Source organism: Ylistrum balloti, unplaced genomic scaffold (assembly GCF_031769215.1).
Source record: "Ylistrum balloti isolate Yb309-2 unplaced genomic scaffold, AGI_CSIRO_Ybal_v1 Utg369958, whole genome shotgun sequence".
NCBI lineage: Eukaryota > Metazoa > Mollusca > Bivalvia > Pectinida > Pectinidae > Ylistrum > Ylistrum balloti.
Window position 1 is genome coordinate 714137 of NW_026782057.1, and position 27783 is coordinate 741919.

At 34.7% G+C, this 27783-nt stretch overlaps 4 protein-coding genes across 4 annotated transcripts; 3 read left to right on the forward strand and 1 right to left on the reverse strand.

The window, feature by feature from the left end:
* The first annotated feature begins 29 nt into the window (after nt 1-29).
* LOC132547473 (U6 snRNA-associated Sm-like protein LSm6) lies at nt 30-4518 on the forward strand. Its single transcript, XM_060211228.1, has 4 exons — nt 30-82; nt 2412-2504; nt 3272-3385; nt 4033-4518. The coding sequence occupies exons 2-4, from the start codon at nt 2414-2416 to the stop codon at nt 4065-4067; spliced, it is 240 nt and encodes a 79-aa protein (XP_060067211.1). The 5' UTR covers nt 30-82; nt 2412-2413; the 3' UTR covers nt 4068-4518.
* A 200-nt stretch (nt 4519-4718) lies between these two features.
* On the reverse strand, nt 4719-14908 carry LOC132547474 (isocitrate dehydrogenase [NAD] subunit alpha, mitochondrial-like). Its single transcript, XM_060211229.1, has 11 exons — nt 14853-14908; nt 14308-14343; nt 13953-14036; nt 13298-13470; nt 12062-12191; nt 11548-11681; nt 11062-11164; nt 9945-10009; nt 8659-8740; nt 8192-8344; nt 4719-6883 (listed from the first exon to the last, which is right to left on the reverse strand). The coding sequence occupies exons 1-11, from the start codon at nt 14898-14900 to the stop codon at nt 6800-6802; spliced, it is 1092 nt and encodes a 363-aa protein (XP_060067212.1). The 5' UTR covers nt 14901-14908; the 3' UTR covers nt 4719-6799.
* Nucleotides 14909-16139: 1231 nt separating this feature from the next.
* LOC132547520 (uncharacterized) lies at nt 16140-20761 on the forward strand. The gene is made up of 5 exons (XM_060211274.1): nt 16140-16226; nt 16681-17250; nt 17801-18110; nt 18877-19022; nt 19287-20761. The coding sequence occupies exons 1-5, from the start codon at nt 16185-16187 to the stop codon at nt 20361-20363; spliced, it is 2145 nt and encodes a 714-aa protein (XP_060067257.1). The 5' UTR covers nt 16140-16184; the 3' UTR covers nt 20364-20761.
* A 5451-nt stretch (nt 20762-26212) lies between these two features.
* LOC132547510 (uncharacterized) lies at nt 26213-26806 on the forward strand. The gene has a single exon (XM_060211266.1). The coding sequence runs from the start codon at nt 26213-26215 to the stop codon at nt 26804-26806; it is 594 nt and encodes a 197-aa protein (XP_060067249.1).
* The last annotated feature ends 977 nt before the right edge of the window (nt 26807-27783 follow it).

The following is a 27783-nucleotide window of genomic DNA, read 5'->3' on the forward strand; positions in this document are numbered from 1 at the left end:
CGTGCTTACACTATCAGCCCTGTTCAAGAATCGTAAATCCCGCGAGAGTTGAATTCATTTTTCGTTTATCCGTCGATCACCAGTAAGTATCTTTTTTAAATTCTCTAGTTTATTAGTCCAAAGATGACCAACGCTGTCCATACAAAAAATTACTTCTGAACGACGTTTGAGCCGTGTCATATAATCAGTGCTTAAAAGTGACCACACGAAACAAAGAAAGTATTCTTGTACATGTTGAAGGGTTGCGTTAAACAAAAACACAAAATGAAAAATACATAATTTATTGGTAATATTAAGTAGTGGGTTATATGCGATAGTAAGATTTAAAGATGGTAATTTATACGTGTGGAAGCTAAGTTTGTAAATGAGAGGACATGTTACAGATACATTTAGATTATGAATTGTAACTTTGGGTGCAAACAGTACACACGTACATGCGCCATCATAAACATTTTCTTTTTGACCGATATGAGCTCCTTGACTTCTACATACACTTATTAAAGATAGGCTGAGTGTTGCAACTTGCGGTAAGTAACATATATTCTATGACCATGTCTCATCGCCCTTTATATACAAAATTTCAAATTATGAACTTTGTCTTAGCTTTCAGGTATAAGATTTCCATATTACCCTTTTTAAAATGAATTTAAACCAGTTTCATTGCATAACAAAATACAAATGGATTGGACACACACTATCAATGTTCTCTCCATAATACAAGTATACTTCAGTCACTGTTTCATGCATCAACATCAAATTTGTAATGTACATGTGTAGTTAGATTATGAAAACAGAACAACTTATGTTTCATACAATCACTTTTATGAGCAGATCAGTTTGACTTCAGACGCAAGAAAATTACCAGACTTGGTATACAAATCTTGAGTATTGATACAGGGTCCTCAGATGTACCACAGGATGCCACATATTTACATGTAGACATCAGACTTGATATCTTGTGTATCAATCCAGGGGCTTTAGATTAGACCACTTTACTTTCTTAGCATTAAGCTTTCAGTTTGTTTTTGGAGTATATCTCCTCTTCTGTATGTAGTCTTGAAGATTTGTGAACATATAAGGTAAAAGGTTAGGTCATTACATGTGACCTTCCAATTACCTTTGTGGGCAGTTTCTGTTGGAATTTGTTAGGTTAGGTAGACCCCCAGAATGGATAGGATCTGCAAAATTGCCTGTAGCAGTTTAGAATATATGCACTCGTTAGAAAGGAAATGTGTCATATATGGCATATACTGTTTGTTAAAGTCAATGACCAATGACCTACATTACCTGAAAAACTGGTTCTTTGGTATTTGTACCATTTCATATACTTAGGATCTTCAGGGTTTTTTTTATTTGGGTAGTACATGTTCAGAAGTTTGTGAAGTATTATTACCAGAACATGATTTTGACTTTTTGCCTTTATTTGCATCATTCTTTTATCATATTTTGAGTAGCATGAAAAATTGCTGTTATTTGGGCACATAGGACAGGTTGGGTCAATTCAAACCCATCCTCAATACTCCAGGGGTTACGATCACTTTCGTACCTGAAGGTTCTATGTGCCACACCTTGTTAAAAAGAAAAAAAGACTACAACACTAATTTGATTCCTCATATATTCATCAAACAAATCTCAAGGTCGCATAACAGTACATTGTGATGGTTTTGAAATTGGGTGTCGCACCTTTGTAATCTTTAAAAAGAGTGTATCAGCTTGTGATTGGTCAGTGTTTTTGTGCCTTCCATTTTGCCATGACAAGCATTTAAGGGATGCAGAGATTGCAACCCCTAGAGTATCAAGAGTATCAAGGATGATTCAAACCTGATAAAGCATTTAATAGTCTTTGCAATTCTGATTATAAATAGCCAAGATATATTATATTTGCTGTTGTTTGTAATATTTTAATGGAAAATTTTGCTTCTCTATGTGTTTACAATCATTAAATTGCATTAACATGGTACCTTGGTCTGGACTATCGTGAGACTGTGTAGGGATGCTTCTCAAAACAAATTTTAGGTATATGTATAGAGAGATTACTGAAACTGAGACATGAAATACAGCAAATATGTAATAAAAGAAAGTGGAAATGCCACAATTATTATTGTTATTGTCTGTTGAGCTCTGACCAAAATAACATCTACTTTTACTATATTTTACTGCTGGATGGACATGTGTAAATGTGTTGGAAGGGTTGGGCTTTATATCCTAACCTCTGGTAAGTCTTGATCCTATCTATTTAATATGTTGTCAGTCTTGCAAGGGACTGGAGCATAGTATAAACTTAAGGGGTTCCCTCAGAGTCTGTCTAGGAAGACTTCTTTGGTCCGATGTAGTTACTTCAGTGATGGTAAAGATTTTTGATATGTGTTATTAGTTAGAAAAAACAAATTGATGTTTTGCTTACATTTCAGAAATGAGTAGAAAACAAACACCTAGTGAATTTTTGAAACAAATTATTGGGAGACCAGTTGTAGTGAAGCTGAACTCAGGTGTTGATTACAGAGGTGAGTTACTGGATTTTATTTTATTTCTTTGCATCTGTCCACCTTTTTCTACAAATTGTTAATAGTCATGAACAACAGCAGATTTTGCCCAAATTTGGTCTGAAGCATTGCTAGATGAAGGGAAACCAATTTGGTATAAATGGTGGGTCTAAGCCTTTTGGGGCAGGAAAGGCAGGGCCTAGGGACAAAGGATGTTAGTCCAATAGGAAAATAGATATGTTGTGTGTTTTGTGCTGGATATTTAGAATTCCTTTTCCTTTAGATGTAATGAAGCAATTACAGCCAAGCAAAGCCAGATGAGTGATGCAACCCCAATGGACCTCTTGTTTAAGTCAAATTAGCCTCATAATTCCCTTGCAACTGCTTGGGTTGTATGTTTGCATCTGGTTCAATAGTAGACAGGGAAGCAGCTATTTTCCTGCACCCTGTCCAGGTCAAAGAATGAAACATTTTCTTCCCCATTAAAAACATTTCCTGGTAATAGTTTTCTAGGTTATACATTTCAATAAACAAACCATTATGATTTTATTTGTTTAATTTTTGGCATGATGAGATTTTGTCTGATTTTTCGTCAATCTAAAATTATGGTTTGAGATTTCCCAATGTCATGAACTTATCAAAGTTGATTAAGACAAAAAAAATTGAGGTTTTACATGTTCCCTCACCAACTATATTTGTGAGACTACCACAAACGCTATTAGTATTTGTAAGGGAATCTATATTTGCATGGAAGTTGCATCATATCATAGCTCTGTATTTATTCCTAGGTGTGCTGGCCTGTTTGGATGGTTATATGAACATTGCCCTGGAGCAGACAGAAGAATACGTAAATGGTCAACTGAAGAACAAATATGGTGATGCTTTCATCAGGGGAAATAATGGTATGCTTTACAAATCAAAAGTAAAAACAATGCTGTTATAAGGATGGAAAATGAAAATACAAGTGTATGAACTTTATTTTTGCTAAAGGCAGACTGCAATAACAATGTATGTAGCACTTCAGAATATGGACACAGAAAATTCTTGAATTCAGCAGTGGGAAATATCCCCTTTGCCCATTTTAAAACTATACTAATGGTTATTCCAAAATGAATTGCATTGGAAGGACCAATAATATTCACACTGGCATTATGTAAGGAAGGGTAGGATTAAGTCATTAATTACACATTTACATGTCTTTCAGATTAGCTGTTAAATATTCCTGGTATAAAAATGTTAATGACCAAGAAAGGTGTCATCCAGTTCAGAAGTTGGGAAACATTATCCGATAATTATTAAAAATATACTTCAGGGATAATTTGACACTGACATTAGCTAATAAGTTGGTAAATCAAAAACAGCATTTGATCGTTTCAATTAAAGGTAAATATTTTACAAGACCATTTGGGGGGAAAGGACTTGGCATCCAGCAAATTTCTTTGCATACAGATAGTTTAACATGTGTATGTTAATTTTATCGTACCAGATATGATGAATAAAAACTACAACTTTAGACCATTAAAGTAAAATCTTTCTTTTTCCCTTTCAGTATTATACATCAGTACACAGAAGCGGAGGGTATGAGGATTCCTGGACGTTAGTGATGATAGAGTGTAGAAAATGGAAGTGAATGTGCCAAGGATGCAGAGTGTATGTTTTGTGAAGTATGATTGGTATTGAAGTATGAATGTGTGAAAATAGTGGATATCACAGGAAGATGACAATATGACATTGGAAAAGTGCTTTGCATCATATTACCACAGGAATCATATCCAATGGCTATCAATTTGCAGTTTTAATTTTGGCTTGTTTAGCAAATTGTTCTAATTTAAGCAATTTTTGGTCTGTTGATCCAGTTGTCTACTTGAATTAAGTTTAGTATATCATCAGCAAATAAGCTACAATATTTTTTGTATTTTTTTTTTGTCTGGTGTATACTGGTTAATTACTCATAATGTTATCTTTTTCTATCAATTTGATCAAGCAAAGTCACTTTATCACATTACATTTGATATTTTATCATCATGAATATCATGGTCATGTCATTTTATCATAATAAAACAATTGATTTTGTATACTTTATGTATTTTGTTTTATATGACTTTTCTTCTTTTGATGGCAGCAATACAATGAAGTTTTGTCATCGAGTGAGTGATGAAAACTGGTGTAGATTTAGAGAGATTAAATCATTCATCTAATTTTGATGACTTTCTTGAAAAGACAACACAAAAGTGATTTACTACCAAGGATTTATTGAAGAGGAGATCTAACAAACATGTTCAAATTATAACATATTGCAAAGTAACTTTACGAGAACTGACACTATAAATACTGTTATACAATAATCAACATAATAAACTCTCCAATATTTAGGGATAAAACCACAACCATGTGGTTACTACATCATTAACACTAATCTCCAAACAACTGCAGTAGAGTGACCATTTTTTCTGAACAATAACATTGCTGTACACCGAGATGTAACAATACTTCTTGTATACCCTAGCATACTTGATATGGCTTATGGCGAATAACGGATAAGATAAAAGTAGTTCTCGTAAATTGTTTGTTAAAATTCATAATATATAACATGTTTTTGTACCTTTTAACTGATATTATTTATGTGAACACATATTCCGCATGAAATGTACTGAAATAAATTGTATGATGTTAGTTATTAATGTGCATTTGTGCACAGTACATATCTCCAAAATAATATATTGATATATTATGCAAGGCAAATATTGACACATGAAATACATTATTATATTATATGTATGTACTTGTAAAAGATATCTCATGTTCTTCCTACATAAAAATACTGTATACCTAGATAAGTTTGAATATTTCATGGTACATGTATACAGTTTGATTTACAAAATGCTTAGATCCTGTTGATATTAATTTGTATTTGGAACCAGATAAAAATACTGAAGGATGTTTAGCTCAAAGATTGGAAACTAAAAATCACTTAAATTATATAAAGCAGAAGTTTTTCTTTTAGAAATATCAATATATGTATTTCAAAACAGTATTTCATATTGAAGAAAATGAAATTCACCTTTCTTAACATGAAACATTGGATTCAAAATTCAAATGATTTCATTCTGTTGAGAACATAAACTTTTGCTGGAAGTTTCTTTTGATAATACCTTTAAAATCTACAAAGTTTTAGAATTATTAAAGTTTCTGGACCAATTTACAAAGAAATTATGAGTTCATTAACATTTTGACATTTATTGTCACTTAAGTTCTCGTTAGCCTTGTTGCAATACCAAGCATAACTTTTATGCAATTTTGTAAGCGCATGAGCACAAATTCTGTTATGTCTGCAAGAATAAGCATAGATGCCAGTAAATGAATGACCTATAGTAAAACATAACAATATTAAGATCTTATTATTCACAAATGTGTAGAATACATCTTATATATAGCTAGGAGTCACAATATTGTAGACACAGTGTATAAAGGAAATTAAATAAATTTGAACACATTTAATCTTAATATCAAATCAAATGTTTCAGATCTATCACATTACACATAACTAAATAACAATTATAGCAATTTCAATTGTAATGTACAACTATTTGACAAAATCAAATCGCAGAAGGAAGTTCCGTACTGTAAGCTATTTTATGCAATATACCCTGGTACTTAAAAGTTTTAAAGAGAAATACAGGGTTTTAAGCATGTATTTGAAAATGGCTTTTAGATTTAATCTTTTGATAGCTGCAGTTGGTCACTCCTAGAGTGAGAGACATGCTTTTTATTGATGGATATTATTAATAAAACTTGTCAAGTTAATTGACACTTTGTTCTTGTGAATTCAATGTTCTCTGAATCCTTAGTTTTAAAACCAATGCAATGTAAAGTTAATGCAAGTAACCAGATACTGTTGATACTACCTTTGTATTTCAAAACATAAATATACTGGAAAGAACACAAAGCACTTTAATGAAATAAATTATGAAAGTTTCATTCACAACATCTTACTTAACAAGTAGATCAATGTCCTAGTTCAAAAAAATAGTAAAGAAGATATGGAGGTTACAAACAGAATTTTACCCGTTTCTTTTCTTTGTTTTTTTTAAAAATGATGTCATCTACTAAACAACCATTTCACTGCCATTCTTGGTCGCTGATATAAAAAAAATAGTGATAACATGACTTCGTGAAAAGAAATTTACAGGACTGATCAGGATGATTCATAAACCAAGTTTTAATTTTTAGTAACAAAATATTTCTTCTAAGGATAAAACAATGCTTTGAAAGTCTTCTACACAATTTCATAATAATATCTTGTGATATTGCATTGTTTATCCCGAGGCTTGCACTTTCTCACAGATGGCATCGGTCAAGTCTGAACAAGTCGATGATCCACCCAAATCACCTGTTAGAGCCTGGAACAAATAAATTGTCATCCTTCAAAATCATTACAACTGATGTGTATTGCCATTCTGTACATTTACACATTCGTTAATACATGTAAGACAAATATCTACACTTGAAGTAGATCACACCCTGAGTATCATAGAACTTCAACTGTTTATCACACAATTGACCTATTATCCAGTGATTTCCCATAAACTATTTTTGCAATATGTCACTAGTGTAAAATACACTGGACTTTCTTTCTTTGGCTGTGCCAGTCAGAGGTCAACTATGATGTCATAATATGGACAAATGGTGTTACGTCATAATATAAGAGTATCAATGAAACTGATGAATGTTTCCAGAAAACAACTTCATTGGACACAAACTTATAACAAAGGGCAATAATTCTGTAATTGTGGGGTTTAATGCCCTGAAATGGGTACACTGCACATCCTCTTAGTATGACCAATATATCACAGTTTATTATGCCAGTTTAAATGCAAGCAAAATTGTACTACGGACGTGAAATTTTAACGAAGGGCTATACCACCACAGCTTAAAAATAAAAACATTGATGACTTTATTCAAACAAAATCTCACATAAAATGGAAACTCAAACAATATCCCATATTTCTCTCATTTCTAATTGTGTAATACTGGTCTGTCCAGAGCAATATACCCATGTTCGCTGTTCTTGTATTACACACCCATCCGTGCAATACAGGCACAAGTGTATGTTCGTAGAAATGTGACGTGTCCCTTTCCTACTGACATCATCGCCTGATACAATGTATACACATTGGTGTACAAATAGTTATTGCAGTGACTGTTTTGATTTTCTAGGACAGACTTTGTTTGCCAAAGCTAGGTACAGAAAATCAATTTTCCATGTTCATTTGCTGATTAATTGAATAAAAAAAAATATGATTTTTGTGTAATATGGCCTCCTTTATAGTACATTGTTCACATCTGCAGTTATTAGTTCCCAAAGTTTAAGGATGAGAAATGATAGAAAAACACTCTTTCATATGTTGGGATGAAGGATGGGAAATTTCATCCTCAATGTTACAAAATGTAAAACCCACTGAAACGCCTCATATTTTACGACATGTGACCCTTCAGGTGGAATATCACAATCCTTCACCCTGACATATGAAAGAGTCTATTAGTCAGGGTGAAGGATGAGGTATGTCACCCAAGAGGTCACAAAATATGGTAAAAGCCTCGGCAAAGCCTCAGATTTTACGACTTAAGTGACCCTTCAGGTGGAATGTTGTTGTCCTTCACCCCAACCTACAATAAAAAGTCTTATAGTATTGACTAAGAGTACAGACCTTGCCCTCCCGTATCACGTCAAAGGCAGCTGTTTCTATCCTGTCTCCATATGATGATAGACCCATATACCGCAGCATCATGACAGAACTGAGGAGAAGGGCAGTTGGGTTGGCTTTGTTCTGGCCGGCAATATCTGGTGCTGTACCATGGACCTAAGTGTGCAAGTGTATCAATTTATTACATTCAACTTTATCAAAGTATAGTAAAATGCCGAAAGTATATTCAAATTTTAAGGCTTTGGTTGAGTTTTGAACAGGTCAACAAACACAAAGAAGTTTCAATACCTTTTGTAAGTACTTCCTCTTACTAATATATTCATTACAACAAATCACAAATTTCCTTCTTTTTTTTTAGGCTATAACCAGGGTGAATGTTTTTTCGAGGGTGCATCTTGATTCATAAAATGTTGGTGTCCTGTTTTTGCATTTACCTTTGATTGACATTTCCTGTCATTGTTTGCACTTACCGACTCAAAAATGGCACCATTTTCCCCAATGTTGCCACTGGGAGTTACCCCTAGTCCTCCAATTAGACCAGCACAAAGGTCACTGCAACATGTACATGGAAATTACTACTACACATATCAACAATTGCATGTCAATCAATAAAAGAAAAAAAATCTAAAAAATAAATAAATCATGTGCACTTGCCATCTAATACAGACTTTGAGTTTCACCTTCAATCTAATACAGACTTTGAGTTTCACTTGCCATCCAATACAGACTTTGAGTTTCACTTGCCATCCAATACAGACTTTGAGTTTCACTTGCCATCTCATACAGACTTTGAGTACAGACTTTGAGTTTCACTTGCCATCTAATACAGACTTTGAGTTTCACTTGCCATCTAATACAGACCTCGAGTTTCACCTTCAATCTAATACAGACCTTGAGTTTCACCTACTATCTAATACAGGCTTTGCGTTTCACCTAAGTTCTTTAGAAGATACAATATACAAATGTATATTATTGTACATATTTTTATTATTCACATACAAGATGTAAACAAGAGATTGCAGGGGAAGCTTGGTGCCCATCATTGATATTTATTCTTTTATGAGATGAATCTTACCCCTTCTGTTTTACTAACATATATATATATATTAATGGGTAAATCAAATAAATCATATTCTAAAGTCAACAAACAAGGGAAACCTATATAAAATGTATGGCCGATGTATCTAAAGAAATGCCTTATGGTATTGACAACCTTCAAGTGACTATACATACTGTATACAAAATGGCCACCTATTGGCCATCTTGCTTTACACATCAGTCAACAAATTGAACATATGCAACTACCAGGGACCGAGGGGAACCAATATATGGATTTTCAAAAATATAAAGTAAGTCACCAATTTTAACTGACAAAATCCAATATGATCACCATTAAGCCATTTTTGTTTTTCTGATCAGTCCCACAATCAAACATTACCAAAGAAAACGTACATATGAAATAAAAAGATCCTTTAATACTTCTCAAGAAATAGCATCACAAACAAAGCAAAACTAGATGGATCAAAGGAAAACTGTATACAAAATTTTAGAACAATCCATCCAGTGCTTTTAAGAAAACAGTAATAACAAGGATGTTTTAAAGACAGATGCACCAAGGGAAAAGGCTTAAAAACCCCAACACCAATTTCAAAATATTTTTGATATCTTCTGTGAAAATAGAAGTGCTGAAATGTTTGAGTGTAAAATACAAAGTCATGTAACTTTCAGGAAATTCATTTGATGATTCGATATTTACCTGAGAATATCACCATACAGGTTTGGCATTACCAGAACATCAAACTGAGTGGGATCTTGGACCATCTGCAACAAAAAATAGATAAAATACTATACCAGAAGGATCTACAGTTTCTACAGCCCATCACTAAAGATTCTAGAGCCCATCACTACAGTTGCTATTGCCCTACCCTATAGTTTCTATAGCTCATCACTAAACATTCTAGAGCCCATCACTACAGTTGCTATTGCCCTACCCTATAGTTTCTATAGCTCATCACTAAAGATTCTAGAGCCCATCACTACAGTTGCTATTGCCCTACCCTATAGTTTCTATAGCTCATCACTAAAGATTCTAGAGCCCAACATTTCAGTATCTATAGCTCATCACTACAGTTTCTATGGCTTATCACTACAATTAAATCATAAGACAGGTTTCCTGGAGAAAATGGGAAGAAAAAACAGCATTCAAAAGTCTTTGTTTTCATTTAAACAGATGACATGATAGAAATCCCCAATCCTGTAGACATCTCAAACAGCCAACATACAACAACATGGAATTTATGATACAACTTAAGACTATCTTCCTTAAATCCTGAGCGAGAGTATAAGACTTGAAACTTGAATTTCGGTATTTATCTGGTTATCTGAGGGCAACAATAAAATTGCAGTTTGCTTTTAAAGACTTACAAAAAACATTACATTTTAAAACAAGTGTCCCACAGGGCCTGAATCGCTCACCTTGCTTTGCTTGGCTGAAATTGCTTCATTAAAACTAACAGAAAAGGAATTCTAAATATCCAAGCACACAACACAAAACACATCTATTTTCCAAATTTGTTCCCCTTCCTCCAAGGTTGCTCTGACAAAATTTGATCAAAACTGGCTTAGTCATTCATGACAAGTAGTGATTTGTAGAAAAAGGTTGATGGATAGAAAGATGGATGGACTACGGATGCCACTGTATGCCAATAGCTCACTCTGTCTTTTGGGCCATGTGAACTGATAACATCTGATAAATTTTATAGACCAAAGAACTGTACAATATATGTTAAGCTCTTGGTTTGACATTTCAAATGTCTTCATTCTAGAAGAAATACATGGATCAAACAAAGTTTGGTCAAAGAAGCCTGGCTTACATTTAAACAGACAGTGTCAAGATACATCTCCCTGAAGCGGATATCCTTGTTTTCCTCTGCCACTTGCCGACAACACTTAAGGAAAAGGCCATCTGACATTCGCCTGTAAATTCAAGTTACATGTATTTTCTTACACACTCAAACAAATGATTCATCAAAACCTTAAAGAAAAAATATTTCTTCAGGACATGTAAATCTTTAATGTGAAATACTGAAAACATATAGTAAAAGAAAGCACTTTTACAACACTGTTACACTGTTATAATTTTCATAGTGATTTTCTTATCAATTCAGAGACACTAGTAATATAACAAAAGATTAAACCGTCTCTAAACTTCACTACACAATACTAATTTAATCGTCTCTAAACTTCACTACACAATACTAATTTTTACTCTTTATTCTTTACTTAATTTATAAATCATTGAAGGAATGCCAAAAACAACACTAACAGTTAATCTTTATTAATTTGTGATAAAGTCTTACATGATGTTTGCTTTATGCACAGCTGTGACAGTGTCCCTGTTGTTGTCTCGAGCATATTTAAAAGCATACTCTGCCACTCGTCTAGAAGCGTCTTCCGTAATCAATTTAATACTCTGTACCACACCATCTACAACCTTAAAGAGAAATCATAGCAAGCTTAGTAAATATTAAAAACTACATTTGAGAATTTTAAAAATTTAAAGACATTTTTTATTGTTGTATGTATTTAAAGAAAAATAAAGTTTCAATGCTGCTTTCTTTTCTCTCTCTCAAAATATTGCAACTTTTTCCAGTCCTCCAAATAATTTACCTGTACCTTGGATAAGACTTTGATCCCTCATTATTTCTTTGTAAAAATATTAAAAAATGCATGCTTTCAAATGTACATGTATACTGTTTAAATCATAGAAAGCATTCTCCTTTTTCTGTAAACAGCTTGGATTATACAAATTATAGATTATATAAATTAAATATCTCATCAGCAAAATTGACCCTGGAGTACATGTTTATTCACCTCATGTTCAATACCACTGTATTCTCCTTCAGTGTTTTCCCGGATGGTAACCAAATTCACATCTGTGTAGGGAGTCTGGTATCCTTCTATGGACTTGCAGGGACGAACATTGGCATACAATTTAAAAGCTCTGAAAAAAAGTTTGTTAACTTTTGCAACAACTTATAGTTAGCTTCTGCTCTAAAATGTTCTATGTCATAATTAGGAGGAAACTGCATTTACAGATGATAAGACATATGAGAAAAATAAAGTCACAAAAATATGCAACCTCTACAATCATTTTCAAACTTTCAACCTTGTTGTCACATTACAAATTCTTGGTGTCACATTACACAACTCTTCACATTTTAAAACCCTTAATGTTACAAATTACAAAAGCAGTCCATTATCTTGTTTAATACAATCCCTAGACTCCATAAACAGCTCTTGATGTCACATTAAAACAACTCCTGATGTCATATTAAATAACTCTTGATGTCACATTGCACAGCTCATGGTGTCCAAAATAAAAAGTTCTTGATGTCACATAAACAGATTTTGATGTCACATTAAACAGCTCTTGATGTCATATTAAATAACTCTTGATGTCACATTAAACAACTCTTGATGTCACATTAAACAACACATGATGACACATTGCACAGCTTGTGGTGTCACATTATTCACCTCTTGATGTCACATTAAATAACTCTTGGAGCCACATTTAACAGCTCTTGTTTTAACATTAAATAACTCTTTATATCACATTAAACAACACATGGTGACACATTACACAACTCGTGATGTCCCAAATATAAAGCTCTTGATGTCACATTAAACATTTCTTGGTGTCACATAAACAGATTTTGATGTCACATTTAACAGCTCTTGATGTCACATTAAATAACTCTTGATGTCACAGTAAACAAATCTTCATGTCAAGTTAAACAAATCTTGATGTCACATAAACAGATATTTATGTCACATAAACAAATCTTGATGTCACATTAAACAATTTTTGATGACACATTAAACATCTCCTTATGTCACATTATAGAACTCTTGCTCTTTTGTTCAATCAACATTGTTGCCTAATTACAACCCTTGTTGTTACATGATATGGTACAAGTATAATCAATGTTAATTGGATGAAAACAACCTTGAATGTCATGTTACATTGCTGTCACATTACTTAAGAGACATCTGATACATCATTATATAATCTTTGATATGTTATTTTACTTTTCCTATACTCACTTCCTTAAGGCCAAGTTCAGGGACTGGTGACCTTTACCCACAGGAGTAGCTAGAGGACCCTTCAGACCAACTTTTGTTTTATCCATGGACTCAAAAATTTTCTGAGGTAAGCGGAAATTACCATCTGGTCCTTTTACTGGCGTGACATCAACATCTTCCCAGTGAATAGGTGCCTGGAAAACAGACACATTAATGTGCCAGTAACATCATTTTTATTTCTAACCAATATTTTTACCATGCTAATCTTAGTGTCTTTTACATCAGTACAATACATTGTTATGGATAATGGTACAGCCTTCTTTATCCAATAAGTGTTTACAGTATGGGATGGTGTTAAGGGCTGTAAAAATACTGTTTCTCTTGAATTTCACCAATTTCAGGAACTTTGTACCCTCATTAAGGCGTAATAGGGAAGACTGTTATAATTATCATAAGTGACTGTGGTTGGATAACAAATTTCATAAAACATGAATGCATTGCAAGGACTGAAAGTTTCATCACAATATTGAATAAAATTCTTTCACAGTACAAACATGAATGTGTTAAACTAATGACAAAAACAAAGATATGTTCATTACAGTAGCAAAAAGGAGAGAACAGGAATTTTAATGGATATCATATTATCTCTTACCCGCAGCATAAGCTGCTAACTTACCCCTGCAGCACTAAATATTTGTTTAACAGAATCGGAGATCTCTGGTCCAATTCCATCTCCAGGAATCATGGTCACCAGGCGACTCTGTGAAGGCAAACCATTTTTAAAATTACAACATTTTAAAAAAGTATTGAGGGTTGATTGACTTAAATTTGACAACTGTACATTGTATCTTCCATGACCATCAACTTGCTGCACTAGGTATTTTATCATAAAGAAATATATATATATATTCACCTATTTGACCACTCAGCAGGTAAAAGCAGATAAAATTGCAAAATGTGTTGCTTTTCAATTTTAATAATGTCGACAACATTACTGGTAATTTGTAAAAAAAAGTATAAATTAAACTCACCTCTGATGAAAAGTTCCTGGACAGAATTGCATGATCCTGAGGTTGTTTGGAAAATAAATGTGTGATATTTATTATCATTTATAATTCTTATATTGGTGATAACGAATTGGTAGACTTAAACCGATTCACCTTGGTATCACTATTTCGATAAATGGTATCGCAGATTTTTGAAGGAAAACGATTATTGCCAAAACCCATTAATGAGTCCGAAACTGATGAAAGTGATGTATTACTATTAGACTAATAATAAGATATTCGTTGACAGATTTGTCATTTTGTGTTTATACAAGTAAAAAATATATAAAAATCTAACCAGGAGGTAATTAGTAAAATATTCGATGCAAGAAAAATCAACAAGTTGGTAACAATTGCCAATTGATCGTATGACATGAAAAAATCGTCTGCAACACACGTGGGAGCATCGTGATTCGTACCAGACTTGTCTTACCAAATCACTCCCTTTCAGAATTGTGACAAAACGTAAATGCTATAATAATGCATACAACTTCATACAATAAACCAGAAACTTGATTGAAAATGAATACCCGTGCTGGAAGATCGACAATTAATTTCCTCAGCAACCGACGAGCCATTGTTGACCTTCACGAAGATGGCGCTGTGTCATTTCCTTATTCAAGATCAAGAAGGTGTTTACGTTGGATATCGTAACATTAAAGCGATGGGCGCGGTGGTTGAGATACAATTCGGATTTATTTATTTATTTTTCAGTCTTGTAACCAAATAGATTTTAAAAATAAAATTTGCACATGCACTATCAATCTGATTTCAATTGTTTCTAAGTCTACAGTATTGTGACTCATATTGACAGCTGATAGGACTGACAATGATGTACTGCAGTAAAATTGTTTTCACAGTTGCAATAACTTGTCATGTTCTGTATTTTAATAACAAAAAATGCTTGGAGTCCGAACTTTATATACTGTTGGCTACTTCCTACTTTACTCACATGCATGTTTACATAATCGGTAACGTTTTGTTATGAAATAGCAGTATTGGTTTTTTTTTTAATAGCCATGGTATAATTTCTATCAATACCTAATTATGCTCCTGACATTTACGTCATTCACCTCTTGAGCATTGCATTCCTAATGCAACTTTTTGTTTTTTGGAATTTATTTCCCTCTTCATTTTTTTTTTTTTTTTTGCGAGGTTGAGGGGAAGGAATGGAATTTCTTATTTAAATCAAAAGAGAACCATAAGAAAACATGATTGAATCGAGTAATGATTTAAAAGCAAAATAATAAATCTGTCTAAAAAATGGTGAAACGAGAAAAAATATGAAAAAGGAATAATTCTCACGTTGATACCCGGGAAAGAATCAGGACTGATAGGACTAAAAACGACAAAATCCTCCGAAAATGATTGTCTCTAAGAACAAGTACATCGTTTTCTTTTTGTTTGGTTCTTACTTCGTAATGCGAATTCACAGGTATATAATATTACATTTTACAAACTGGGAAAATGTGGTCAAAAAGATCGATGATATGAAAATTATGAAAACCATGTTTCAAACATTTTTCAGCTGGACTAAGATATGATTATTGCTTTATGAAACAATTACTTAACTGGCAGACTAGTCTTCTGTTCTGACGAGCCTTGGCACTTCGAACCATTTCGAGCTGGTTTTGATTTTGGTGGGTTTTTTTCAGAAAACCACATACTTATACAAAGTTTACGGTAAACGAATGTCTTTTTCCGGATTGCTTGTCACCATTGTTAATTCAACTATTAGACTCACCATCTCTATCATGGCGACGCTTTGTTGGTGTCAACATGGTGGGAGACGGGCAGACGGAAGTGACGGCCAGCTGACGACTCAGCTGCGACTCCGAACACTCGAGAAAAGGTTCTGCTAGATGCAGCCGAGTTCAGAAAAGTCTACTCAACTCACCACGAAGGTATAACTATTTAAGAAATGGAAACTTTAGCTCTATTAATAGAACAAAAAGAATGACAGCTGATCGCAGACAAGTACAAGTCACAATAACCATTATGATGCTTTACAGAAATATTTGATTTCCTCTAAATTTGCAGAAATCATTCACTCACGTAATGCTGTTTGTTTTAACTGTATAACGCTTATATGTTGAAGACTTTTCGATTAGTCCAATGTGTCTCGATTAAAAAGCAAAAAATACGAAACCAAAAAACCCAGCAAGAGCAATATCCGGCATTAGTCGAGTTTAGACTACCATTTGCACCCTTATGCATTTGAGTGCATTAAAGGCTTTCTTCCCTTACAGAACAATAAGGATACATTGTATCAATTAAATAGCTCATGAAAAGAGAATAAATTCTTGGTGCTCATTGATATGTAAAGAAGCTAATTTTTATGTAATTATATTTGAATAGGTAACTATGGCTGACAGATATCCCTCCCAGCAAACTGCTGAAGATGTAGACTTCTGTGTTGATCCACGGTTTACTGATCTACAGCGGATTGGCTATGGTGGGAATGGTATTATATATTCTGCAACAGACAGTGATTGTGATAAATCTGTTGCTATCAAGAAGCTGTGTTTTATCGACAAAAAAAGCTGTAAATACGTGTTAAGAGAGATAAGGATAATGCGACGTCTACAACATGAAAATATAGTCACAGTCTACGAAATACTGGGTCCGAATGGATTTGCTATGGGCTGCCATGGCAACATCAATGTAAATGAAATGAAGAATATTTATGTCATTCAAGAATTACTTGATATAGATCTCTACCAGCTTATTCAGCAGGGTCAGATGACAGAGGAGCATGCTCGCCTGTTTCTGTATCAGCTGTTACGAGGTCTCAAATACATACATTCAGCAAATGTTGTCCATAGAGATCTGAAGCCAGCCAATCTTCTTATCAACCTTGATGATATGGTATTAAAGATAGCCGACTTTGGACTTGCCAGAGTGGTGGATACAGAATATTCTCATAAGGTATTTTCTAATTTGCTTTCTTACTCAATAGTATAAGACTCAGTTTCATTTTGTCTTTCATAGTAAGTTGAAAATATAGAAATTAATCAATTGAAGAACTTTATACAAAAGTTAAGTGTTTTTTTTTTTCAAACATATACATATCATCTACTCTGAGAATTAGAGATTATTTTGGGCCATATTTGTAACTTACACTAATCTGGAAGAAACAATAAATTTACAAAATTCTCAAATTACTTTTTAGATTTATAAGTGTATGTCATTATACTGTGTTTGTTAGATATAACTGAAATAACTCTATAAAGTCTAGTAAAAACTTAAAAAATACATACCTCAGTATATTATACGTGTATGAATAAAGGCTGTTTCCCGAGCCAAAATGTGAATTATTTTCCCAAAATGAAGCAAAACACAAGAATATTTTCCAAATTTATCATAAAACCCATCTCTATTTTCCCAATTTATTAAAGCACAGGCTGCTGTTAAATCAACGTTGAAAAAACACTGCATGTGTTGTGTACAGCTGTGTTAAATATAAGGAATGTTTCAGGGTTTTCTGACAGATGGTGTAGGAACATGTTGGTATCGATCCCCAGAGCTGATAGTGTCACCCAGAGACTACACCAAGGCTATTGATATATGGGGAGTTGGATGTATCTTTGCTGAGATGTTGTCATGTAAACCACTATTCCCTGGAGCCAATGAAATGGATCAGATGGGGCAGATAATTGATGCACTCTCTCTTAATGACAATGAGTGGAATGTACTTACACAAGTTCTGCCAGGATCAGTGCTCCGTCAGCGGTCAAAGGCTCCAAAACACTCTCTCAAATCTAATTTCAAAGATTTTAGTTCTGATGGTAAGATTTATTCAGAACCAAGTTTGGTTCTTTGTTTTCTGTGTTTATCGCCCTGTGAAAGTCAGGGTCATTTTGAGGTGGGGTCTCCTTGTAGTGGCAGATCTAGACCAGTCTATTTCAAATTTCTTTTGAAACACATACCGAAACAGATGTGTCAATGTCTCGGGGAGAAAATAATGTCAAGTGTTCAGCTCAAAATTTACCTGTATTGCATGAGTTTTCTCTGACTTTCAAAGAGAACATGAGCACTGCTACAACAGAATCTAACACTGTTTCTGTGTGACATTGCATTTTATGGAACTTGTCCAACAACTTCATGTGACTCTCACCTTAAGATTTGTATCATAGCTATTGTTGGCCATGTATAATGAATTAATATGATTCGTGTGAGGTTATCTGTATAACTTCTATAGTTGGCACTTTGTCCACACTTCTATCCATTCCTTTGTTTGTCCATTTTTTTTCTGTCTGTCCATTTTGATTTGTCTGGAGCATATCACAAAAACTATAAGAGGTATCAACATGAAACTTCATAGGTAGATTGATGTTGATAAGGAGAAGTACAGTGTACAAGAATCATAATGTAGGAGTTCTTGAAATTTGGTTTGTACATTAGCCATACTAAGAGAATGTGGAGTATGCCAAATTCAGGGCCTACAACTTCTTAATTACAAAATTATTGCATTTTGAAAAAAATTTGTGTCCAATAAAGTAATTTTCGGGGAGCATTCACCAGTCTCACTGACATTCTTGTTGCTTTCTACAGCTGTTGATCTACTGGAGAAACTGCTGGTGTTCTGTCCTGGTCAAAGAGTCATGGCAGAAGAAGCTCTAGCTCATCCTTATCTCCAAAAGTACAGTTGTCCAGAGGATGAACCGATTGTCATCAAGTCCTTTCATATAGAACATGAGGTATGTACATAATTACATCAAAATTTTCTCTGAGAATAAATAGAAACCAGGGTTTTAGTTTATGCACAGTTGTTTTGAAATCATTGAAAATAATGACAATTATTGAATTTTAGGGTTATTGGTTCTCCCCATTTGGCTTTTTAGCAAATTTGATTTTCCTCCATCTATTTATAGTGTTCAACAATTAGTATCACCGATGAGTTCAGATCCGTGAAGGATGAAACAGCTGTATGATGCACTTCATTTTATTATTACTTTTTTCAGATTGACGATTTGTCTCCTAAAGTACTAAGAAAAATGATCAACCAAGAATCAATTGAAAAACCAAATCAATGTGGCAGCCATATTGAAGTCACAAGGGTAACAGATATCAAAGATATTTTGGTGGAGAAGCAGACTTTTTGTAATAAGCAGGAGAGTCTAAAAAAATCATTGTCTTCATCATCAACATCATCTGCCACTTCATCAACAAAGTCATCAACGAAAAACTCAGGGATATTTAATGAAAATCAGGATATCATAGATGATTTACTTAGCAACAGTACTGACTCTCTGACAGAAATTCAAATAGTCCCTTCAGATGATATATGTGAAGAAATTCTGCTTATAGAGGAAAGTACTCCTAAAGAAATGCAATTGAATGTAGTGGTAAACTTACCTGATGAGGAAAACAGGAAAGAACAACTTTCTCCAAAGGAGGAGAAATTCCATGAAGAAAAGGAGAGTGAAAATAGGGGAAACAAAAATGTTTTGTCTTCTCCAAGATCTCAGGGAAACAAAGGTTTGAGGAATTTCACATGTCCAAAGGTGAAAGATCGTCTTAATGAAGAAAAACGAGCAGAGTCACCAAGAGATGAGAAACAAAATATACTGAAAGGAAAAATTGACCTTGAAGGAGTCATACATAAAGGTCGCAGCAAAGAGAAAAGCAAGGGGGATAACTCTAAACAGGAAAAAATGAAAAACAATAAGAACAATAAATACAGTGTTGATACAAATCCAGATTTTGACTCCATGTATCGCTTACCAACAGAGCATCTGATGACACAACGACGCAACAGTATACAGGATAGAAGGATTCCGGTACCTACACGTGTAGAGGATCAGCTAAAACTGCATGAACAGTTAAACGAAAAGTTGAGATTGGCAGAGTTGGAACGAGATTCCTGCAGGTGCTCTGGGGCCAGTGGTGGGAATGTGACTTTTCCTGAGTCGGAATTCAGAGATGAAATCTTTGGAGAGCATATTCGTAGTCGCACAGGTAGTGGTAGTTCTGGGTCAAATCCATCTCGTGAAGACAGTCCAAGCTGTGAACTACCTCACAGAAGGTTTGAGCATTGATGTTAGTATATATATTAAATGCTGTTGATTCCTTAGAAAGATTATGTTATATAAAATTTCACCAATCAGTATTGTGACATGAAAAGAGTGCAATGAAGTGTATAGTACTACTGATGTTTTTCTGTAGTTAGATAATGATTCTACTTTAAAAGTAAAAGAAACAAATCCTTAAATTATTTTTCTTCTTATTACTCAATGTTCATTCATCTTGTGGTGGAGTGTTATATTGTGTCTTGATAAAATTTTAGTGTAATACTGGTGATGTTGGGAGTTTTACATTATGACAAGGTTTGACTTGACAGAGAAAAATCATATACCTTTAGAATCTATTTTGATTTTTTTGTCCTCATATTTACAAATACTTGTAATACAAATTAAATCTAGCAGCTAGGTCTTGTTTCTCAGTTGTGTTTTTTTGTTTTTTGTTTTTTTTTTTAATTTTTGTAACAAAACCATAAGAGGAACAAATGTTCCAGTCGCCCTTTTAACCCAATATCAGGTATTTTGAAAAGAAGTTTTTTATCACAACCAATAAGAAATTGGTGTGTAACATTTCAATGACCACTCTGTCATTTTCATTTGAAAAATAATCAGTGCGAAGCATATTAGCACCAAGGTATTTAATATACTTGTAATCTTGTGTCAAGAAAGATGGAAAGAAGTGTGATGAGATGGTGATAAGATTTTATCAAAAACAAGTCCAATAACTTATTTTTTACATACAATTTTGCTGCTTCTTATTAGTTTTTATATAAGATCTTATATATTACCAATTATTATTGTTGTACATATTTGAAAGAAAAAAAAGAAAAGATCTGTAAGGAATTTATAGAGGAAATTTTATTTGTTTTGTCTAGTCATGATCAAGGTAGAAACATCTTGAATGGCTGTCTTCTTTTATATGTTTAAAGGGTAGTAAATTTTTATTAGCTATTTAAAATTTATATCTAATTATGAATAACAAAATTCCATGTAATTAGCATGATCGTCATCATCATGAAATTTAATAATCAGTTGATCATGTGTGATTATATGTACAAAAGATTTAATGAGTTTTTAATCCCAGAAGCACAGACTGAAACTGACATTTACTGAAAGTCCATTTCCTGTAAAATCATTCCTTTTTAAGGGGATTTATTTTCAGTAATTCCATCGGAATTCTTAAACCATGAATTTATGTATTCACAAAATATTTTTTGTTGAGAAATATTGACCCAGGAACCAAATGTTGTCCATGAAATAGTGAACATGTAACATGAAAATTGAGATCCACAAATAATGGATAATTTTACAGCGTTCATTTAAATTTAGTTTTTGCCAGTCTCTTAAATAACATCATTTATGGATTGTTAAGTTTGAAATACCTGCTAGTATTTAGATTAATTGATTGATATATATATAAATATGTAGAGAGAGAGAGAGAGAGAGAGAGAGGGAGAGAGAGATTATTGAATTGCATATGATTTTCTTTGCATTTATAGCTTTTTACGCCTCAAGGTCGAAATATCAGTGGCATTGTTTTTGTGCTGCCTGTTTGTCAGTTGTCAACTATAACCTTGCCAATTACAATTGCACCATAACAGGCAGGGCTTTCATATTTGGTGTACATGTTCCTTGACAAGACTTTTCCAGTGGTACCAAAATTTGAAACCCTATAACCTTGACTGTGACCTTTGACCTACAAAAGACCATGTACGTTTGAAAAAATGTAGCATTGGCCATAATTTTACACCATAACAGGCAGGGCTTTCATATTTGGCGTGCATGTTCCTTTGACAAGATTTCAGTGGTAACAAAATTTGTGACCATATGACCTTGACCTTTGACCTACAAAAGACCATGTATATTTGAAAAATTGTAGCATTGGCCATAACTTTTACACCACAATAGGCAGGACTTTCATATTTGGCTTTTCTCGTGGTATCAACCTTGACCATGACATTTGACCTACATTTGAAAGTGAAAAAAATCATTACCACAACGAAGACACAAGTGTTTCACAAAGTGTGCATGCAATTAACACTTGCCTTACACAGTACAGTTTTAATGTCCCACTTCAGAATTGTTTTGCAACTGGGGACATAGTGTTACATAAACACCCCTTTTTTCATTTCCATTTTATAATTATGGATGATGTCAATGGATATCTTGCCAAATTGACTTTATTTTTTAGACTTATATAGACATATGTTTGTAAGAGATGGTAGATGCAACACTTAACATATGTAGAGAAATGACTTAATGAATTTCTATGTTGTGAAGATACAAATGAAGAACAACCTTAACTACAGTGGTGTTTTAATGCATTTTATTCCTTTGTTTATACATGTTTTGCCTGGTATTTATACATTTGTGAGCCAATGGTGTTTTTATGGAAATGTCATTTCCTTTAGGGTTCATAATGGTATATAGCTGTATACTAAGTATCATATGTATTGGTACACACGTACTTGCCTTCTTTTTACAAAGATAATCTTACATGAGTTTTTATTTATATGAGGTTTACTTTCAAGTCTTACAATTTTTCATTTTACAGTGCCTCTGGTGAAGTATGATGAAAGAAAAAATTGAACTGAGTTTCCAAATCTCAAATCAAAAATTGAAATGAATAAAAGATTCTGTTTCTCATAACTGAAATGTTTTGGCAACATTTTTGAAAAGAGCATTTTCCTCGACTGATACAAAATCTAAATTGTCAATCTCTCTTTGTCTCTCTTTGGTGATGTCACAATGCATACAGTACCATGAAGCACATACTTGCCCATCCTTGTTACTACAGGGGTTACGATCACTTTCGCTTTCTGCACCCCTGGAATATGTCCTGGCAAAATAGAAGGCACAAGCAATGTAATTTGATTGATTCTAGAAGAAAAAAATTGGCAAATGAAGGAACTTATTACAGAGCGACACATGGAACCTTCAATTTTGCCATGACATGTTTTTCAGGGGTGCAGAGAGCGAGAATGATACTATCCAACCCTCACAATTTAGGAGGCAGGCATACGATTTCGGACCCCTAATTTTGTGGTTTTAAACAAGTAAATTTGCTGAAATATTCTTTTATTCTATTTACAAGTTTGATTTCTTTACTGAGAATAGATTTTCACCCAAATACAAAGTGTAGTTAGATGGGTATATTGCCTAAATAAAATTCTTATTTGGGTTCTTAAAATCAATAAGATTGCCTGTTTTTCCATGAAATATGATTTACATATTATTTACACTAAACAAATTCTATGTCATTCTGATCTCCATGAGTTACTACCCTTTGTCAGATGGTATAGCAATGAGCTTGACTGCCGATAGGCCGAGAATGATTCTGTGTATATTGCTACTGTTGAAATGTCAAAGTCTAAGCTGTATACTTTATAGTGTTATCATACTGCATGTATGATTGAGGACTGGATATATAATGTTACCAATGTCCTTCCATCCTGTTCTAGTGGTCATTACTTGAATACCATTAAACATATCAGATTCTCGTTTGCATAGAAGCAGAGGCATTTATATCTTTATAGATTTCAATATATGATAAACATAAGAAATCTAAAATGTACTTAGAATACAGATGTATAACTCAGAAACACATTTGTTATGATGCAATGACTGATTATATCAAGCATCATGAACTCTGATTGCAATGTATTGTTATATTACAGTAATAAAGATGATTTGCGAAGTGTTTAACTGTTTTAAGTTGACATTTCTGGGCCAACTGGACCAGGCTTTGTTCGTGAAGTGTATGAACTATATTCTCTACATGGCAGACACAGTGTTTATTGCTGATACAGGGACATTGTCTTTAGATGACAAATTAATATTTATATACACTGTGGCAGCTATCCATGAAATTAAATTGTTTATTGATGACACAGTGACATTGTCTATAGAGGACATATTTCCTCCATCAGCCATTCCATGTTGGAATTTGCTGAAATGTAATGAAAGTGACACTGCATAGTAATGACATAATGACACTGTCTGATGATGACACAGTGACATTTTCTGTGTTCTAATTTATTATTGTGAGAGTGTCATTGTTTTTTAGGCAGGCATTCAGAAGTAAGTTCCTCATATGAAGGTGTAGTTTTGGATTGAAATAGTGATATTTCAGGATTTTTAGTCTAAACGTGCAGTTATGTTTTCATCCTATTATCACAGCCTTTGGAATTAATTGTTACTACCAATCCTAGCTTTCTGATAGGTGGAAATTTTCAAAAGTTCATCAGTGTCCCCTGGTGGCAGGTGTCTACTATAAACAATGCCACTGTCTTTTTTTTAAAAAAAAAACTGTCATGCATGCATACATTTTCTGTAAGACAAAAAAGTATTATTATACTAAAAACTTACCAAAATTGACAGTCTAGGTGTTCATAAAAATTGCGCCAATTACACACTAGCATTGCATTGGTTTGCAGGGGATTCTCTAATGCATGACAATATGGCTGAACACACAGAATTATAAAAAAGTCGATTTTGCTTTGATATTTGTTCGTAAGTAACAGTATCATTGGTTTTGATTTGTCAATTGGAATAATCTACTCCTTGACTTTTACCCCAAGTGAGGGTACATTCAAGTTCATGTTTCCAACAAGAGTAAAGTTTAGAGTAGTAATCGTTTTCACAATTACATCTGATATTTTCTATAGCTTGGGAGGTGCCGGTGGAAGGCTGGTGGTTTCCGGATGACACTTTTCCTTCATGAAGTAACCAACCCGATTCCTCTAGTGAAAGTAGATTCTCCAATCTTGGCCTTGTTTGAACCTGTAGGTACACTCTTTTAATGTGACACTTGGCTGCCGCAAATGTTGGAGGAAGCATGTGGACTTGCACTGAGGGTTTTCCACGAATGATCCATCTACAAACCTATGGTACAATAAAACTTGTCCTCTCGGCTTCCATTGGTCAGAATGGCTACTGTTTTTTCACCAGTGATGATGATTTATGCAGATGAAGAGTCTCTACAAAGACATCTGCATGTTTTTTCAGGGTGATGTCCGTTTTTTAACGAGACTGCAACGCAGTCTAAGGGAAGGAAAACCCCAACAGAAAAACCCTGGTCCTCTGAGTCTGGAGGTTGGGCAGGAGGCGAACTACCTCCTCCCAGAAAAAACTGATTACAAAATTTATGGACATCAATCAACATGAAAACCTTGGAGGAGAGGGGATTGCCGGCATTGGCACTATGGCGATGATGGGTGAAAGCTTACCGGAAACTCCGCGTACGACGAGATCTCTTGCAAGCCCCAAAACAACTTTTTCCATTGGACATCAGAATGTGAGAACGATGTACAGAGGAGGAGCAACGGCACAGATAGCAAGGGAGATGGAGGGGTACCACATGAATGTACTTGGGATTATTGAGTGCAGATGGACTGGAGCAGGCAGGATGAAGCTGGCAACAGGACAGACACTGATTTACAGTGGAGAGGAAGAACTGCACGAGGGAGGTGTTGCCATCCTGATTAGCCAGAAAGCAGTAACATCGCTCATGGAATGGACTCCTATCAACAAGAGAATCATAACAGCCAGATTCTATTCGAGGTATGGAAGAATAAGCAGCATACAAGTCTATGCCCCCCACAAGGAGAAGATCCTGAGAAGGAGCAGTTCTATCAGGAGCTCCAGGAAACAGTCGATGGATGTAACAAGAACGACATCATCATCATCATCATTGGGGATCTGAACGCCAATGTTGGGAGTGATAACACCGGATATGAGAGGACAATGGGTGTGTACGGGTTTGGAACACAGAATGACAATGGAGAGAGATTATGCGAGTTCTGTCAACTGAGTGGGCTGGTGATAACAGGTACATTATTCCCCCACAAAGACATCCATAAGGCAACATGGGTGTCAGCAGAGTAAAGAACCAAATCGATTATCTCTTGATCAGCGGGCAGTGGAGATCATCCATACTGGACACCAGAGTACAGAGGGGTGCAGATACCAACAGCGACCACTACCTTGTGAGGACCAATATCAAACTACGCCTTCAGTCACACAGAAATAAGAAAAAGGTTAAGCCAAAGATTGATGTTGACCGAGTAAAGGACGAGGAAACCAAGCGAAAATTCTGTAAGTCAGTGAGGAGTAAGCTTGAGGAGAACAGGACTGAGATTGAGGATATAGAAGAGATATGGGAACAACAGAGGAGTGCCTACACCAACGCGGCAGGGGAAGTGCTTGGGTCCAGGAAAGGGAAGAGCAAGCCATGGATAACTGACAACACCTGGAAACTGATAGATGAGAGGAAAGACATTAAGATCAGGACTGACAGTACTTGCTCAGAGAGGGTCAAGAACAGGATGAAGGAGGATTACAGGGAGAAATGCTCAGAGGTGAAAAGAAGTGTGAGGGAAGACAAGAGGAGATGGATGACGGAGAAATCACAGCTCAGCCAGCAACAGAGAACGGGCGACAGAAAGAACTCTACAGCATAGTAAAACAGCTGACAGGACATAGCACCAGGCAAGCAGCTGCGATGAAGAGCAAGGATGGAGAGCTGCTGAAGAACAAAGAAGCTAGGAAGGAAAGATGGAAGGAGCATTTCCAGGAAGTGCTTAACAGAGAAGAACCACCACAAGAAGAAGGTGAAGGAAACTCCATCCTTGCAAGAAATAAGAGATGCACTGAAAACCCTCAATGATGGAAAGGCTCCTGGAGCAGACCAAATTACTGCTGAGATGCTCAAGGCAGACCTTGAGCTGACAAGTATTGAGCTAAGATGGATTTTTGACTTCATTTGGCAGAAAGAAGCAGTTCCTACACAATGGAAAAAAGGACTCATTTGCAAATTTTCAAAGAAAGACAACCTACAGGAATGTGGAAATTGGAGGGAAGTTACGTTGCTGCCACTGGTCAGCAAGGTGCTCAGCAGGATCCTGCTCAACAGGATACTGACAGAAGTGGATTTATCACTCAGGAAGGCCCAAGCCGGCTTTCGGACAGGCAGAGGAACTGTGGTCCAGATATTCATTCTCAGGAATATCTTGGAACAAGTCAACGAATGGAATGCTACATTGTACATCCACTTCGTCGACTTTGAAAACATTCTTTGGATCAGTGTGGAATCCCTATGAAACTGGTCCAGATGGTCAAGACCCTTTATGAGGACTTCCAGTGCTCAGTCATAGATGAGGGTGAAACAATTGAGTGGTTTCAAGTGATGACCGGAGTGAAACAGGACTGCTGCATGTCAGGTGTCCTTTTCTTCCTTGTAATCGACTGGGTAATGCGGCGAACAACAGATGGGAAGAGAACTGGAATCAGATGGAACTTCACAACAATGATAGAAGACCTTGATTTTGCAGATGATCTTGCCCTTCTTTCATCTGCCATGAACCATCTATAACAGAAGACAGCAAGGCTTGAAGAAAATGCTGCCAAAGTAGGGCTGAAGCTCAACGACAAGAAATAC